The following is a 17,752-nucleotide window of genomic DNA, read 5'->3' on the forward strand; positions in this document are numbered from 1 at the left end:
CCTTCTCACAGAAAGAGGCACGAACCAGCCTCTGAATACCTGAGTGAAGTCATCCCACTTGATTTGCATGTTAGGGATTCCTCCAAATTTGTCTTGATGTAGCCCTCTTACCACTTTTCAGCTTCTCCATCAAGTGCAAAGGTTGCCAGGGAAACATTCCTCTCCTCTGGAAAGTAATTCCTTCTAAAATCTTCTAAATCCTCAACAACCAGTTTTCAGCCTCAGTTGGTCCCTATACTTTCTTGAATAATGGTGGTTTTATATCCCGAAATAATTCAGATACTTATTTATAACAATTCCTACACCACTGCTGCTACCTGATGATTTATTCCTTGAGTCTTGAATCAACTGAGTTATAGCTGTCATCATTTGTGCCAATGCATCAGGGTTAACAGGCATATTAGGTGCTGTTCTTTCCACTTATTCCTCTTCTACATACTCATTTTTGGTCCTGCATATCATAACATAGTCATTTTAAATTAAATCATTAATAATCATCAAAATGGCTCTTTCAGTATGATTCATATTTTTAATTTGGCTCTGATACCAATTTTGTCACGATTTGACCCAGATATTCAATCTAACGAGGCGGGAACGAAAAGTCGGACAATATTATAATTTCATTCCATTAAAAAAAACACATTAACATAAACTTTTCATCAACTGAAGAGCCACTAATAACAAAGAAAACTATAATTAATCTAGAATCGAACTAAGCATTCTCATCAGTCATTTTACCTGTTATCATTTGCACGTCGTTTTCTATAGATGAATTCTTCTGATGTAGACAAAGGGGGGGGTCAACACCAGTCCAAAATAAATCAAATTTTGGCTTGCCTTGAGTCTAGTAGTTCATCATATTTGAGCTAAACTTTTAGTTCATTTATGAGCTGGACTTTAGTTCATTTATTGAACTAAGGGTTAGCTCATTATGAGCTAACATTTTAATTCATTTATTATCTTTTAATTAAATATTTTTAGGCTTTTTATGTTATAGTCTTTTGGGTTTCCAATGGGACTTTTGGAATCCCAAGTGTGGTGTTTAGTATTCCTATATATGACCCCTTGGTTTCCACCAAGGTTTTAAGTTTTTTATGTTTGCCTCTTGGGATCTCACGGCTGGACTCCTCCTGTGGCCGTGGCTCTTTGGTCCGTGCGGTTCCTTCGTTTCCCGTGGCTGTGGCTCTTTGGTCCGTGCGGTTCCTTCGTCTCCCGTAGCTGTCTCCTTGGTTCCTGGTTTGGGTGTTAAACCGTGAGCATGGGGGGGAGATTCATATGCTTTTTAATGCTTAGTTTTATGTGTTAGAATTTATGTATGTGTTCTTTTGTATTTCCCATTCATACCTATAAATATGAGGGGTTATGTATTGTTTGAAATAGTTGAAGTTGAATGATATTTGATTTTTGGAAAAAAATCTGTTAACCTGCGGGTTGCTTGGAAATCCTGCGGGCTCTTTCCACCCTTCTTTCTCATCCCCTCCGGAAATCCTGCGGGCTCTTTCCAACCTTTCTTCTCGGGCTTCTAATCTCTTTCGTCTCTCCGCATGTGCCACTCTATCTGTATCTTTCTTCTCCAAGTGCAGCAACTTTAGGGTGTCGTCATTTTGTTTGCAAGAGTCGTTTGTATTGGTGTAAGTTTTCTTTTGTTTAGTTTAAATTGAAATGTAAGAGTTTGTTCGTCCATTTTCCCGTCCTTAGTCAATTTCGTCCGTAGAAGTCCGTCGTGTCTTTTGTGATCGAGGAATATAGGGTCCCCTATATTTCTTGCTTGCATCATCTTTCCTTTGTTCCATTTCTTCTTTTGGGATTTACCTGAAATATTAATTTAGTGGTTTGAGTTTATAGTGTAAACTCAGTGGGTAATCATTAACAATTAACGTATAAAATACAATACAATCAATTTCTGATGTATGTCTATTCATTTAACAAGTGGCATACATTTTTTTTCTCTATTCATTTTATTTCATCTAGTCTTTTATGCATATTATAACATCTTCATTTACATACTTAAAATACTTTACTTTAATATATATTCATTTTCTCATGTAATTGTACAGGAGCACCGTCTAAATGTACCAAAGGTACAACCATTTCCATTTCCATTTTTCTTTTCCATTTCCATTTCGTTTTTTTAACGTGCATGGGTACATTACTTCTCCACCCAGTACCATACGGGGTGACTCCTATAATTTTACATGCATAACCTTTTTTTATTTTATCATTTATTTATTTATACTTTTATTTATAATTTAGATAATGTCATTCTTGTTCTTATTCTTTTTTCACTTTCAATTCCTTTACGTATACCTTTATCATCATAATATTATTTTCCATAATACCTGGTATTTTTTTTTTCCATAATACCTGGTATTTGAATTCATTAATGTCAAAATTTTATACTCACATCTACATTTGAGAATCCTTTCATATGATAACATAACAAGATAAGTAAAACAATTACTTAGAAAATTTTAACAAGAATTCAACGGTAAATAAAAGTTCAACAAATAAATGTCTAAACATAATAATGATTTACCCACTTGCATGTTTTGGCTTCAATACTTTCCAACTTTCAAATCACGCGACAATCATTATTGCTAGAATCAAATCTCTAGGAAATTCTCTTATTAGCGTCGATACTTCACCTTGCACATAAAATTAATTAAATTATTTTCTAATCCAATTGACATTTACATTAAAAATTTCTCAGAATAGATGAGACATAAAATTCCTAACTTGTATCTCAAATCACTTTTTCTTAAGAAGGGAATTCCAAAGTAAAATTATTTCTTCCTCCTTTCTTTCCTTCTAACATTCCTAAAATTTAAAAAATATAAATTTTCCATAAAATCTAAATTTAATAATAAATCTAAGAAAAATTATACGATAGGAACGATAGGAATTTTACTTACAATGAGGGGATTTTCTAAATCCCAAAATCTTCCTCTTTTTCCTCACAAATCTCTTCTCCTCACTTCCAAACATTTATTCTTCCCTTATGCAATTATGACTTGTTTTAGATGAGGTAAAACAAGGAATTTTTTTTAAAAAAATGAAAAGCAAGGTCGACAAACCTCCTTTCCTCTTTCCTTCGGTCGTTCCTCTCGTTCTTCAAAATTTCTCCCAACTTAGCACTTCGTTAACGATAAGAATGAAAAGAAATCGTTAATCCTTATTCTTGAAGACAATCATTTGCTAAAATTGGAAAACAGAACTCACCTCGCTCTCATACGATGCCTTCGGTGGTCCGCCCCCTTTGCTTCGTGATTCTTCCGCCCTGTTCTGTTGGTAGGAGCCGCACCCCCTATTAATAACTGGCCTGTTCAATTGAACCGGCTAGGTCCAGTTCTTATATTTATAGTTCACTAACCTCTATGATGCACCGACACTCCCCTGAAAGAGGAAATGTAGTGTCGGACACAGACAAGCACTCGTCACGGCGGAGACACGTGTCAGACACGGGATTAACATGTCAGATTAAAAACAAATTAAATTAAAATGGACATACTTGTCCAACACGCGTATCCTGATATTTAATAATTAAACTTATGTAAATTACAAAATCTTTATATATATATATATCTGGTATTCACGTCCAGTATGGAGCCATAGGTTTTCTTTTTCTCGGCTTGTATCTTCGTCTTCCTTTACGGTGCGACCAGGTGAGTGAGGCGAGGTCTCTATCAACCGTCTTTGTCATTTATGCACGCAACCGAGGCTAAACTGAGCGCGTCGTCTTCATCTTACCCGAGGCCAACTACCATTCATCATTTCTTTGCGCAGACGATCCAACCAAGCACAATTTGAAGCTCTGTAAGTTCGATTGAAGCAGTTTTCTCTTCTTCTCTTCATTTTTGTTCGCTCGTTCATCTTCTTTTCATTTTCTATTTAAGTGTTCCGATTTCCGACACTTGTGTGTGCTCTGTCGAAGGCCGAGGAGGGAGAGTGAGGTGAGCCAAACGATTGAAGCCTGGTATATATTCAATCTCTTAATTTTTTTTTTGAAGATATCTATTTTTTCAATATCACTATTTTTAACCAATGTTTTTTAAACATTCACTATGTTGAACTTTGATTCAAACGTGTATAATATGAATTTAACATTTTATTTCTCTAAAAATAAAATGTCTTTGCAATGAGAAAGATTCACATCTAGTTCAGAATGACAAAGACAAAATAACAACTAAAACCCTATACTTATAATATGAATTATAATATGAAACCCTAGATTTATAATATGTTGTACATTGATAACTTTTTTTGGTTGTATTTAACACACTAGACTTAAGAGTTAAGCATTATACTATACAAAGGCATGAAACAATAGTTTCAAATTAGGGAAGTTTTTATTTGGCATATTTTACTTGTCTTATAATATGTCACCCAATTTTTTAAGGCTTTATTTCTTTCATTTTATCAGTATTTTTAAAAGCAAAATGAGCTCTAGTGCAGGTGGGATTGGACTAGGCGAAGGCTCAAAAGTGCCTTGTCTAGAAACTGATAAGCCCTTATGGAATTATGTTATAAAGTTAGAGAAAACTTTTGAAGGAGAAGGAAATGTGTCATTCAAATGCAATTATTGTGGTGTCTCCTACAAAGAATCATATTCTAAGGTGAAAACACATTTACATAAGATTGGTGGCTATTGAATTAAAATGTATCCTAAGATTACTACTTCACAGTTGATAGAATTGAGCAGACATGTTGATGAAGCCGAATCCAAGATCAAAAGGGCACTTCTTAAAGAGATACATTTTCCATCTACCTATGGTTCATCTCACACTTCTTCCTCCTCCATTAGAGTTGATCATTTTAGTTCATTTAGGATTGAAGGATATGAATCAAAGAAAAGAAAAGGAGGTGCCAATAGTTATTTAGAGAAGGCTTTTAGCATGAAGATGCAAGAGCAACTTGATGGTGAAATTGCAATGATGTTTTTTTTTTTTCAGCAGGACTTCCATTCAACCTTGCAAGGATTCTTAAATTATAATGATGTATTCACTTGTGCATAAAATAACAACCTTGTAGGTTATATTTTACCTGTATACAATATAATAAGAACAAAATTATTAGAGAGGGAAAGAGCAAATATTGAGACACTGCTTGAACCAACGAAAGGAGTGTGGAAAGAAAATTGTGTCAGTTTGATGTGTGATGGTTGAAATGATCCTCAAAGAAGACCACTCATCAATTTCATGGCTATTATAGAGAGTTACATAATATTCATCAATGCTGTGAATTGTGAAGGAGAATACAAGGATAAATATTTCATTTCCAATTTGATTAAAGAGGTGATAGTGATGATTGGGCTATCAAATATTGTGTAAGTTATCTTTGATAATATATTAGTATGTAGAGTTGTAGGATTGTTGGTGGAGCAAATATACCCTCATATTTTCTGGATTTCCTATGTTGAGCAAACTTTAAATCTTGCTCTAAAAATATTTGTGCAGCCAAAAATACAAAGGCTAATGAAATCATATATACTGAATGTCATTGGATAATAGTGGTTGCATGTGATGTTGTTCTGATCATAAATTTTATTATGAACCACTCAATGAGACTTGAAATATTTAATGATTTCTACATTTGAGAATGTTAGCTATTGTAGAAACTTGTTTTGCCTCTATAATAATCATGTTGACAAGGTTCAAATAAATAAAAAATGCTCTTCAATTTATAGTGATTAGTGAGAAGTGACTTGTTATCAAGAAGATGACGTTGGGAAGGCAAGATACGTAAAAGGAAAGGCCTTTAGATGATTTGTGGTGGGATGTTATATATTATATTATAGCTTTTACTGATCTAATTTATGATATGTTGAGAGGCTGAAATAGATAAATCATGCCTACATTTGATTAATGAGATGCGGTCTCTATGTTAGCAAAAGTGAAAGAAATTATATACAGACATAAAAGAAAACACATGATGAGGACTCGAGTTTTTAGAACGTTTTTTATACTATTCTTGAGGATAGGTGGAGCAAAGAACACTCATCTTCATTGTTTGACTTATTCATTAAATCCAAGGTAAATTTGAATATCTTTTCTAATTTAGTTTTTAATTTGTTAGCTAATCAATACATAATTTTACATTCTTTGTATTCTTTTAAGGTATTCAATAAAAAATGACTTTAAGAAGACCATCAATGTGTTTTGCAACAAAAAAATTTAGAAGTTTCAAATATGAGAAAGATATGTTTGAAACGATATTCCCCAAATGAGGAAAGAAGAAATATTAATATAGAACTTACAAAGTTATTTAGATATTTAGAGGATTTTGATGATCAATAATCTTTGGTTGATAGATGGAGGATGGGTCCAAAGATATGGTGGTTGATTCAGGGAGCTTCAACATCATTTCTTCAAACAATAACAATAAAATTTTTTGGTCAAGTTTCATCATCCTCTTGTTATGAGAAAAATTGAAGCACATGCTTATTCAATTGATGAAAAAGAATAAAATTATTCCACAATGGCCTGAAAATTTAGTTTTTGTTCATACAAATCTTCATCTTCTATTAAGAAAGACCCCACTTTATATGACAAGTGATAACAAGATGTGGGATGTTGCTGGAGATGGATTTGAGTCCCTTGATGATATGGGAATATTGGAGATTGCAAATCTTTCTCTTGATGAAACAGAGTTGAAAGAAATGATATTCAATGATAATGATATTGAAGGCCAAAAACAAACCTTTGAAGCTAATCATATCATTCCCTCTACCGAGTTGTTCAAGCTTGATGTTGTATTAATTGGTTTTTTGCTTATATTTTTTTTGTTATACTAGACATTTTGTACTAAACATTTTATATTATAAGCTAAACAAGCTATCATGACATTGATTTATTGTTGTTTGTCATTTTCAATATGATGTTTCTTTAATTTTTTTATATTATATTAAAAAATTATTATGCCGTGTCCAAGTCACACCTGTGTCCTATATTTAAAAAAAAGTCGTGTCGCGTCTTTGTTCGTGTCCATGCATCATAGACTAACCTTAACTTAGAGTATTCGTTCCTTTAGATGAAAATTCATCACATTTGATAATTTATTAGTCATATATGATAAATAATGTATAAAAATTAAAATTAGATAAAATCCACTTTCCATTGAAAATTATGCCACCACCAATGAAAATAAAATTGTATCAAATTTGATAGAACTCAGTTATACAATAAAACAAATTACGAGTAATTTGAGATCTAGTGTAAACAAATAAATGATTAAATAGTAAATCAGAACTCATGGAGAAAACGACCCTTGAAAATTTTCAATTTCCAATTGTACCAGGAGATGGCTACAAGGAACTTCTTCCAACTAAAAATTTGTTGAATTAAGATAGAAATCATGTAGAATGTTTTTTTTCATGTCTTAAACCCATACCTTAATCAAAAATATATTTCAAGTTGCATTTATAAAAATATTAAAGAACAGAGTCAAGAGCCCTGTCCAAATTGACAACAACAACAAGCCTTTATCCCACTATATGGGGTCGGTTACATTTATCCTTTTTCTCCATTGTCCTGTTAAAAGTCAAATTCTCATCTAAATCTAATAAAGAAAGGTTATTTCTAATATTTTCTAATCAAGTCTTTTTAGGTTTAGCTCTACCTTTCTTAACATATATGAAATCTAAAACATCTACTTTCCTAACTTGGTCATCAGAAGACTACCGTTTTATGTGACCAAACCGTCTAAAGCGACTCTCTTTATTCTTATCTTCCACTGGAGCTACTCCAACCTTTTCACGTATATGCTCATTTCGTATGCTGTCTCTATGAGTAATGCCAGTCATCTACCTAAGCATCTTCATCTCTGCAACACTTAACTTAATATTATTTTTCTTTTTAATGGCCAACATTCTGTACCATAAAGCATTGCAGGTCTCACTATCATCTTATAGAATTTTCCCTTAAGTTTGAGAGGGACTTTTCTATCACTCAACAAGCCTGATGCATTCTTCCACTTCAACCATCCAACTTGAATTCTATTAATAATATCTTCATCTATTTCACCATCACTCTGAACAATAGACTAAAGATATCTAAAACCCTATCCAAATTGAGAAGACGAAAAATCCCATAATAAGCATAGATGTGAACCGGAGCAGAGAAAGAACCAAGAATTCCATAATGGATGAGACTGTAGGAAACTAGCTCAACAGAAATGTTATAATCTAGAATATCACAAAGTGGAGCAACAGCAGGACACGGACAAATAACATAAATTTTGTAATACTAAACACAATGATTTGAAATCAAGGGGCCTAAAATTCTGCAGATTGAAGATGGTTGGGAGATCTGCATTAGCATGCAGCCCTACAGATGTAGCCTTGTTGAAAAATTCATAGACACTGGAAATATTTTAAAACGTGACGAGTGATTTGTTAAAGGTTTATAAATCATGAACTAAATGCCATTGGAGTTGTATCTTAACACCCTTGCCATAGTTTCACTTCTCTGCAATTGCAATCTATTTCGTGCTGAAGAATTTTTTATTCTCAAGCTTTGCTATTTTATTGTGTTATTTATTTTTCTGAATCCAACTAATACTTTTTATTTCCATTTTAGAGGTTCCTGTGCCCCATGTCCATTGATGGTGACAATTTCTTGCTTTTGTGGTGAAACTTATTTTGAGGTGCAGCTTTGATTTCTGGTTCATTATTTCAACCCTTAAATAGAAACTAGCTCTTGTTGTATATTTTTGACGAATTACGCTGTTTCTTGTTTGGAGTTGTCTATAATATACATGTATTTATGAATTATCATTTGTCTCTAGTTTTATTTAGTTCATATTATTTTCCGCTGAGTCTGGAGAAAGTTTTTGTCCTCACTGTGATCCAGAGGTCACAGTTTTAAATCTCTACGATCACCTCTCTATAATATTGGGGTTATGGATGCATGCATTAACCTCTTAGAAGGCTTCATGATTGTAGTACGTGTTTTTTACATTATCTTCCTGAGGATTATAGAGATTACTTATAATTTTAAAACCAACTCCACACTCCATACATTAGAAAACATATGATATGGCACATAAAATTATATTCATATACACAGACGTAGAGGGAGGAGGCTGGGGAGGAGGGGGAGAGACAGGGAATGTTAATTGGGCATATCGCCAATCATCTTCACTCTAGAAAATCAATCAGCTAAATGCATGCCACGATAAAAATCATATGCTTCAAATCTTGTGGTTTTGTATTATCGTTCACATACCCTATGTCTTGCAGGCTGGTGACTTAGAATATTAAGGAGGTTCTTGACCTCTAGCCACGTTGCACAATTTGGGATTTGAGGTTAAATCAAAGTTGCTTTATAGTACAACAAAAAGGAACATGTAGTTTACATATTGGTTTGCTTTGGTCAAATGGATTATACCAAGCTAGTCTCGGGCCATTTTAAGTTGATCTAGTGCATTTTTACTCATTTTTTGCTTGATTCATATAGGTCCTATTGCTTTGTATCATGTAGATGACCATGGGAGGAAGACAACTTGAGCTATTTGAGCTGGTCTAGTCTGAGTTGGGATGCATATTTCTATAAAATAATAACCTAAATAGTTCTAATGGAAAAGGAAAAAAAGATTTAATGCAAAACTAAAAGCTTATTTGTAATTGTTACATACCATATTTTTTTTTCTTTTTAGAATCTAAAGGCCTATGAAGGGAAGACAACTTGAGCAAATTTGAGTTGATCTAGGCCAATTTAAGATGCATACCATTATGAGAATATAATTTTAGATATTGATAAGGATAAAATGAAAAAACCGTAGGTCCCGTTTAGTTCGAACGTATCTTAAGCTTAAAGCCTCTTTGAGCTTGTAAGCTAGCTAATGATGGGACGTTAAGTGGTGTGGCTTTAAGTGGTTCTTTATCTAGTGCACTAAAAATAAGCACGGCTGTGTTAATACAAAAGTATACGAGTGTTGACCTATGTACAATACGCAAGGGAAAATAAAAAAATCGCGTACATACCTCAAAACCATCAGATCCTCGAATCCTACCGAGGTTGTGCCGATTCGGCTCCGCACATGTCTCGATCGGAAATCCCGCCTAAATCCCGCGATCTGCCTCGCAGGACGAACCCGCACGTCGTTAAAAGCCCAACGAGCGAAGCCTTTAGGGCTACTTCTGAAATCTTCTCCTTCCACGAACACCTCCCGACCTCCTGCTTCTCTTCTCCCGTTCGCTACCCACACGACCCCAACTCCCGATCTCCTTCTCTGTCCTGACCTCCACCACAAACCGCAGCTTCACCGACATCTTCCACAGACCGATCTTCTCCAAGATCCCGTCGTCTCTCATCCACTTGATCTCCTCAGGCTGTCGACCTTCAGCCCAAACCGAGAGAGAGAGAGAGAGAGAGAGAGAGAGAGAGAGAGAGAGAGATTTTTTATTAAAGATTAATTAACATTAATTATTTATAATTAATTAAAGTTGTTTATAATTAATTATAATGACTTTTAATTAATTACAAAAAAAGAAAAAAAAATGATCCCCTCTACTCTCTTTCCTCGGCATGTGTGTCGGGCTGGCAAACCACCTATGCACGCCTTTGTTGAGCGTGGTAGGAGGGAACCCGGTGCGACGCCTACGACGAGGTTGACGAGCGACCCCTCGATCCACGTGCCAACACCGACAACCCCGCGAAGGTACGAATTCTTATAAACTCAAAACTCTACTTCAATGTTCGTGGCGAACCGGAAAACCGCCCCAAGCACGCCTTTGGTGGGCGTGGTGGGATGGGACCCTGGTGTGGCACCTACGGCGAGGCAGAGTCACTCATAAGTACCCCCGAGCGGGGGGAAAGCAAACTGCCTTTTTCATAAAAATGCTTTTTAAAAACCCCATGCACGCCTTTGTTGGCGTGGTGGGAGAAAAACAAAAATACCACCGCGGTGTCTCATAAACACCAACCGTGCATGTCTTTGTTACGTGGCGGACAGGCGGCCTTTTGGTTTTTCCTCTAAACGGGGGAGACGCCGGGAGGCTGCCGAAATTTGGATCGAAAATCCAAGGACTTGGAACAATTTGGAACATAGACTTGATTGAACTCAGAAGAACTACGGACTTGTACTTGGATTTTTGAACAAGATCTAAATGACTTGATAAAACAATTGAAAACAAATAAAAAATGTGCAAAAGCTTAACTCAAACTCAAATCATAACTTGAACAGTTTGGATATGAAACTGCACTTGCAAGGACAACAGGGGACATATGACTTGTACCTACACTTGAACATCTGAACTTGGACTCTACAAGATCACATGAGACTTTGATTTGGGACTTGAGTTTGATACTCGAACTCAACCAGAAGTTTTGTGGGCATGCATATGAGCTTGAATTGAACAAAATCACATTGAATTTGAACCTAAATATGCAATAAATTAAACCCAAATTTAGCCAAATGAACTCAAAGTTGAATCAAATAATGAAAATTTGTAAGCTTGGGACTTATAACCTTGAACAACAACTAGGCTTGGATTTGAATCTTATTTGACTCAAAAGATCCATGAGTCGAATCATTTGAACTCAAACTTGGAGCAAAGCTTTAACCAGACAAACTCAAACTTGAGTTTGGACTTGAATTTGATTTGAATCAAACTCAAATGAAAAAGTGAGAACTCATAAAGAATGTTGAATGAATTCTCAAGACATACAAATGATGAATGATAGAATTAAATGGCTTATAACATTTAAGCAAAATAAACTTGTAAGTGAGAACAAGTGATATCTGCATCGTCATGCAAGCAAATTCAATTGCTCCTATAAACAAAGATATTTGGTTTGCATGGATAAATCAACAATAAGTGTGGCTCCTTTTGTTCGTTACAAATGTAGAAGTGCACACAATATATTACGAGCGACATTAAAGGAGCTACAAGGAATGCAATGTCATATCTCTTATCAACAACAATTCAATTCCATGAAGATATAATCACGAAGGAATTGCAAATGCTAATCAAAGAGGGTGATCCATCTGAATCTCATGCAGGCAAGTAAATTTCAAATCATGGTTTAAATCATTCGAATAAATCACATTTGAAGATAAAGGGCTTGCAAATGCGATGTGCTTACAAATAACAAGAGAATGTCGAAAAATATGCTGTGGTTACATGACCATGACTTAAAATACCTTATAGAGCGATAGCTGATCTGCATGCAAATAATAATAGAAGATCTGCAGTACCTACAATCTCTCAATGAATACATATGTATGTGTAACATGCCACCCAGGGGTAGATGCAGAAAGACTTCAGTTAATGCTGTATCCTGTAGTGAATTTCAGGATGTAAATAAATACATCTACCTATCTACATGCACCAGTGGCGAATGTATTGAAAAGACCAAAGATTGCCATAAAATATATGAAGAATACGAGAAGCGCAAGCTCCTACGACCCAAGGAAGGAGATTAGTTAGTGCACTACAATCTACCTGCGCAAATCATGCAATTAGTGCACGACAATCTACCTGAACAAAGCAGCGAATAACTAAACTCAGAAGATGTTACGCCACGCTATCAGATCCGCAACTTCTATGTAAGCGGACCGAAGGCGTCTACAAATACTTTCAAAATACCCCGCACGTGCACCGTAGTTTGTATACACATAGGTACACTAAAAGAGGGTGTACAATCGAGAACCCGCATGGGCCTCGGCGAGCGTGTTATTGGTACACATGTGACGTTTAGAGATGCTGCGCGGGTTATTAAATTTGAACCCGATCCTCCTAAGCAAGTAAAAAGGAGTCGTCAGGGTATAATTATAAAATGCCTCCAAACACCCGCATGGGCCCCGACGAACATATTATTGATACACATGTGACGTCTAGGGATGCTACGCGGGTTGATATGTGAATTCTAGTTCGAACTCGATCATTCTATACGAATCAATAGGAGTCGAGAGGGTTCGAACCTTCAAACAAATACACGGTTGTGGCTACCAGTGTATTTGTTTTAATACATTCATATTTGGCCTTCAAGGCCCATAATAATGAGAATTCACTATCAATGGCATAAAACCCATGAAACCTGATCCTCTATCCTTATACTACGTATCTATAGATACAATGTATCTGATCGATGACTAGCCTTAATCGAAAGTTCTCTATCGTTATCTAAAGGGGTAATTAACTATAGGGGCTTGTGCCTATAGGAAACTAGAACTCAGATCATAAAGTCCTCGCAAAATGAGGGCGAAATCTCTGGGTAGTGTCTTATCTACAAACCCATCTGTCTTCCAAAATTTACCTCAGAATTTATCAGTTAAAACTCACTCGCCGAAAAAAAAGAAAAGCAAGCGGAGGCCGAGGTCGAATTTTCGGAGCCCACTGATTTTTGGCGACTCCACTAGGGTTTGGTTTCTCTTTCCATCTTTGACTTGTCGTCTCAGTGTTATAGTAGCAGCTATATCAAATCATACAAAATTTTGAGTCTTTCAAAATGATCATTCAAGGAATTAGATATTTGAATTCTCTAAAGAATGATTGTTCAAAAAAATTTTCCGTTGAGATAACGTATTTTAGCAGTATTTTAGATTTATATTATTTGAATTGCTCGTTAATATTATCTTCTCTTATTTTTGTGTTATGTGCAAGTCTGTATTTTGAAAGTGCGGGGTGGTGTATCAGATTCTGATAATTAACCATTGCCTTTCATTTATGCAGATGGATCTACAGAACACCCCGATGACCGTTCAGTTGGGACAAGGAGCCAGAATTCAACTAGCTAATGCTGTCATAGAGACCGGAAACACTGGAGCTTCCATCCAATTTGGTAGTATTGATTTCCCTGCTGTTGTTGCAAGAGCTTCCGAGGCTCCTACTCGTCGCACGCATCTGCCGGCGCAGTGACCCGCTACTGAAGCTGCCACCCGTCGTGTGCATCTGCCAGCACAACGACCTACCGTCGAAAATCCCCATAGGAGGATTTTTGCATTCGAGAGGCTGTCGCAGCTTGAAATCCCAACCACCAAAAGAATTATGAATGGTGGAAGAGTCTTTGTGGTGACTGCAAACACCACTACTCCAACTGGGTTATCTGCACCTAGAAAGTACGATACTGAAACCTCCTCATCTGGAGGAAGACCTACAAGGAGGCAAAAGATAAAGATGAATGCTGAACCCGAGCTCAACATCAACAACTCCCAATCCATCCCTTTAATCTGTCAGCCCAAGAGCCTGAAGCTAATGTTCCTACCCGGAACAAGTTTGCAGACTTAAAATGGGTGAAGAGGAATACCTCTACTGGGGAGCTAAAGAAGTCCTTCTGGGAGCAACGACGTGAAGCTCCAATCCTTCCAAAATGAAATGAGTCTGAGACTCTATCAGCTCGGGTATACTGAGTCTTGAAGACCGTAAAGAAGAAGGGTCTGAAGAAAAAGAAGTTCCAACGGCCTTTTGGTGATTGAGGCCAGGAGAACCCCGCCAAGAGAACGTCTATCCTTTACGGCGGAGAGAAGAGAAAGATAATATATTCCACGCGGTGAACATCGGGGCGTGACACTTGAATTACAAATTTAGGGATCCGCCGTTGAAAGGTCCCGGTGGAAAGGAAAACAAATCTAGAGGCCAAAACTTTGGAGAAATGAAAAGGAAAGAAGATCTGATATGGGCGTGACATCTAGTGAGGCTTCATGGAGATCCGCCCCAGTGTACAAATCACATCAGAAGTGGGCCCCAAAAAGGACCCATAATGACACTCCTCCAAACGGTCGACACCTTGGAGAATCCTCCAGGGGATCCCGTCGATGATCAGCCCCTCCAAAAGAAGAAATCAACTTTGATCGCAGCCCGCTGATTGAAGAAGTCTCCTTGCTGAATCAAGAACCAGTGATCTAGTGGCGTCGTCGCTCGAAGATTCGGGTACCAGAAGAAAACATAGAAAAAGAAAAAAATATAGAAGGAGAAGAATACCTTGAAGGGGATGAAAATATTGAAGAAAACATTGATGAATTTATGGAGGAAAATCTAGAAGAAGAATTGGAAGAAATTGGAAGAAACAAATAACACCTTGGACATGGAGGTGGTCTATATAGTGAGACACACCAACAACTTTAATGAGGAAGCTTACTATGATGACAGTGAAGATGATGACGATCAACAACCGCCGATTAGGCGAGTTTATCAACGTCGTCGTGAAGCTGGGTCCACCACTAGCAGAGGTGGTCATTCCTAAGCAGAAGAAGAAAGAGAAGAAGCCGAGAAGAATCCCTTCGCTGACGAGAATGTCACACTTGCAGACATGCAAATACATATAAGGCGACAAATGAGAGCCAATGACAGGAAAATCTCTCAGTTGAATGAGAAGATGACTGAGATGATGGCTCAGATGGGGGTAATGATGCAGATGATGCAGAGCACTGCCGTTATTGGTGTCATGCCCAATCCTCTTTCGGATCCTCCAAACTTCCAAATACCTCAAGTCTCGGGAGTACGAGGTACTCCTGAAGGTGGTCACAAAATTCATAATGTCGTTCGCCAGCCCACCCCACAAAATGTTGCAAGAACTTCTGAACCTGTGACTGCTGCACAGTTAGAAGGAATTATCACAGAAAAGATCAAGGCTATCATAGCCATTGATCAAGCAGAAAGGTTGGTTGGCAAAGGTCGCCCGTACCCTGCTGAATACGACGAAGTGTTGTATCCAAAAGGATATTCTGTGCGAAAGTTCAATACTTTCAACGGTAATAACAAGCTCAGGCAGCACCTGTCACAGTTTAAAGCCACCTGTGGGAACACAGGAGGCAATGACGCCCTACGCTTCCGATAATTCGTTAGCAGTTTGACAGCAACTGCTTTCGAATGGTATGCTGAACTGCCAAATGATTCTGTGAAGACTTTCACAGAATTAAAAAATATGTTCGTGAAGAGGTTTGCTAGTGCAAATGAGAAGATCACGATCGCTGACCTCGCTCTAGATAAGAGAAAAAGAGAAGAATCAGTGACCAAATATATCACTTGCTGGCGCAACCTGAGCATGAAATGTGAACAACAGCTTGAAGAAGAATATGCCGTACAGTTGTTAATGGGCAATATTGATGACAAGATGCAACCCTTCCTATTCATGGCTACAATTAATACATTTCAAGACTTGCTAGACAGAGTGGCCAAGTTTGAAAAACTAAACTTGTTTAGATCAGAAAATCACTCTGACAAGCCCAAAAAAGCTAAGGCCCCGGGTGCTAGAAGGGGTGAGGCCGACTCTACTTTCTTCTCTAGAGCTGATAAAGAAAGGCAGGTGATTTATAACGTAGAAAAAGGAAAACAGCCAATACAGTATGAAGAAAAGCCCAAGCAGGCCTACAACCCCAACCCCCAACCGAAGCTGATATTAGGGGGAAATGATAAGCCACGAACTTATCAAGGTGGTGGAGAACGCCCGAGACAGGCAATAGGAATTGGTGATAGAACGTTCCAATCCCTCAAAGATAAAATTAATAAAGAATATTCATTCAAGAGGGAGAGTGTCGCCAAATTATTTCGACAGGTGTTGAAAACGGGTCTAGAACTGCCTGAATGCAAGAGGCCCGAAGAGTCGAAGCACACTGATGACCCAAATTATTGCCCATACCATCGGGTACTCAGCCATCATATTGAAGATTGCTACATCTTCAAGGATTGACTTGAAAGAAAATATCAAAAAGGTGAACTCACATTGTCCGACAATGTGCTGTCTCATCCTATAAAAGAATCAACTCGGGTAGTTACGTCCTCTTCCGTACCTCTGGTTGAAGAAAAAGAAAAGAAAAGAAGCCAGTTCAAGAAGAACAGTGGGAGACTGCGGTCTCCAAGAAGACTTAAAATGTTGAAACAGCTCGAAGGAATGTCAGGGGTGAAGTGGAAATCTCCTACGGAGCCAATATTAAATTTGAAAGCTCTGCCTATGACACGAGCTTCTACCTCTAAACAATTCCCCAACCAAATTGGCATTTCGAAACTTGAAAAGGTGAAGCCCTCCAAGAAGAAGACTAAGCTAAAGAAGCCCAATGAGAGAATGACTGCAACCCAAAGGGCTATCGATAGTTTGGATGAGTACTACCAGACTGTGTGGCGACCTATCAAGCTCGCTGACTTTATGACAGAGCTTAAGATAGAAGAAGCCAAAGAAGATGATGAGAATTCTCTTCCAACAGAAGTATGTCGGGTCATCTCGGTGGCGCCGAGTACCTTGACAAAAGAAGAATACATTGAAGAAGTATCATCTGAATCCTGTATGATGGTATTGCCAATGGAATACAGTTCGGAGGAGGATTTGTATTTTTCAGAGGGAGACGAATCAGACCCTAGCATAACGTCTCGGATGGGACACGTAAACCTGGGTGGTGATTCTGAATCAACAGACGAGTCCCTAGACGCAATAATGGCTGACTCTGAAGAAAATGCTCCATCAAATGACTCTGAACTGGAGGAGATTGCTCAAGTGCAGTTAAGAAGCGGCAAGATACTACCATCTCCACTGAAGAAAAGGGTCTCCAACAAAGACAACAACAACAACAACAACAACATCAAGCCTTTATCCCACTACGTGGGGTCGGCTACATGAATCATTTTTCTCCAATGTGTCCTATTAAAAGTCAAATTCTCGTTTAAATCTAATAAAGGAGTCCTCCTATCATTATATGCTATATGTAAATTAATGGATGATTTTTTTCATTGGTTTTATGCTATATGAACTTAATACCTCAAGAAAAAAAAATAATCATCAATAATGATATTATCCCTGAAGATCCTAAGAAAAAGAACACT

At 37.1% G+C, this 17,752-nt stretch overlaps 1 protein-coding gene across 2 annotated transcripts in view; it reads left to right on the forward strand.

Moving 5' to 3' along the window:
* LOC110092047 (NF-X1-type zinc finger protein NFXL2) overlaps window positions 1-17,752 on the forward strand; it is a 73,777-nt gene that overhangs the window by 24,300 nt on the left and 31,725 nt on the right. For both annotated transcript variants that reach the window (XM_028692490.1, XM_020816394.2), the window contains exon 4: window positions 8,574-8,640. In XM_028692490.1, the coding sequence (XP_028548323.1) occupies window positions 8,574-8,640 (67 nt within the window). The remainder of the gene's footprint in view (window positions 1-8,573; window positions 8,641-17,752) is intronic.

Source organism: Dendrobium catenatum, unplaced genomic scaffold, assembly GCF_001605985.2.
Source record: "Dendrobium catenatum unplaced genomic scaffold, ASM160598v2 original_scaffold_212897, whole genome shotgun sequence".
Taxonomy (NCBI): domain Eukaryota; kingdom Viridiplantae; phylum Streptophyta; class Magnoliopsida; order Asparagales; family Orchidaceae; genus Dendrobium; species Dendrobium catenatum.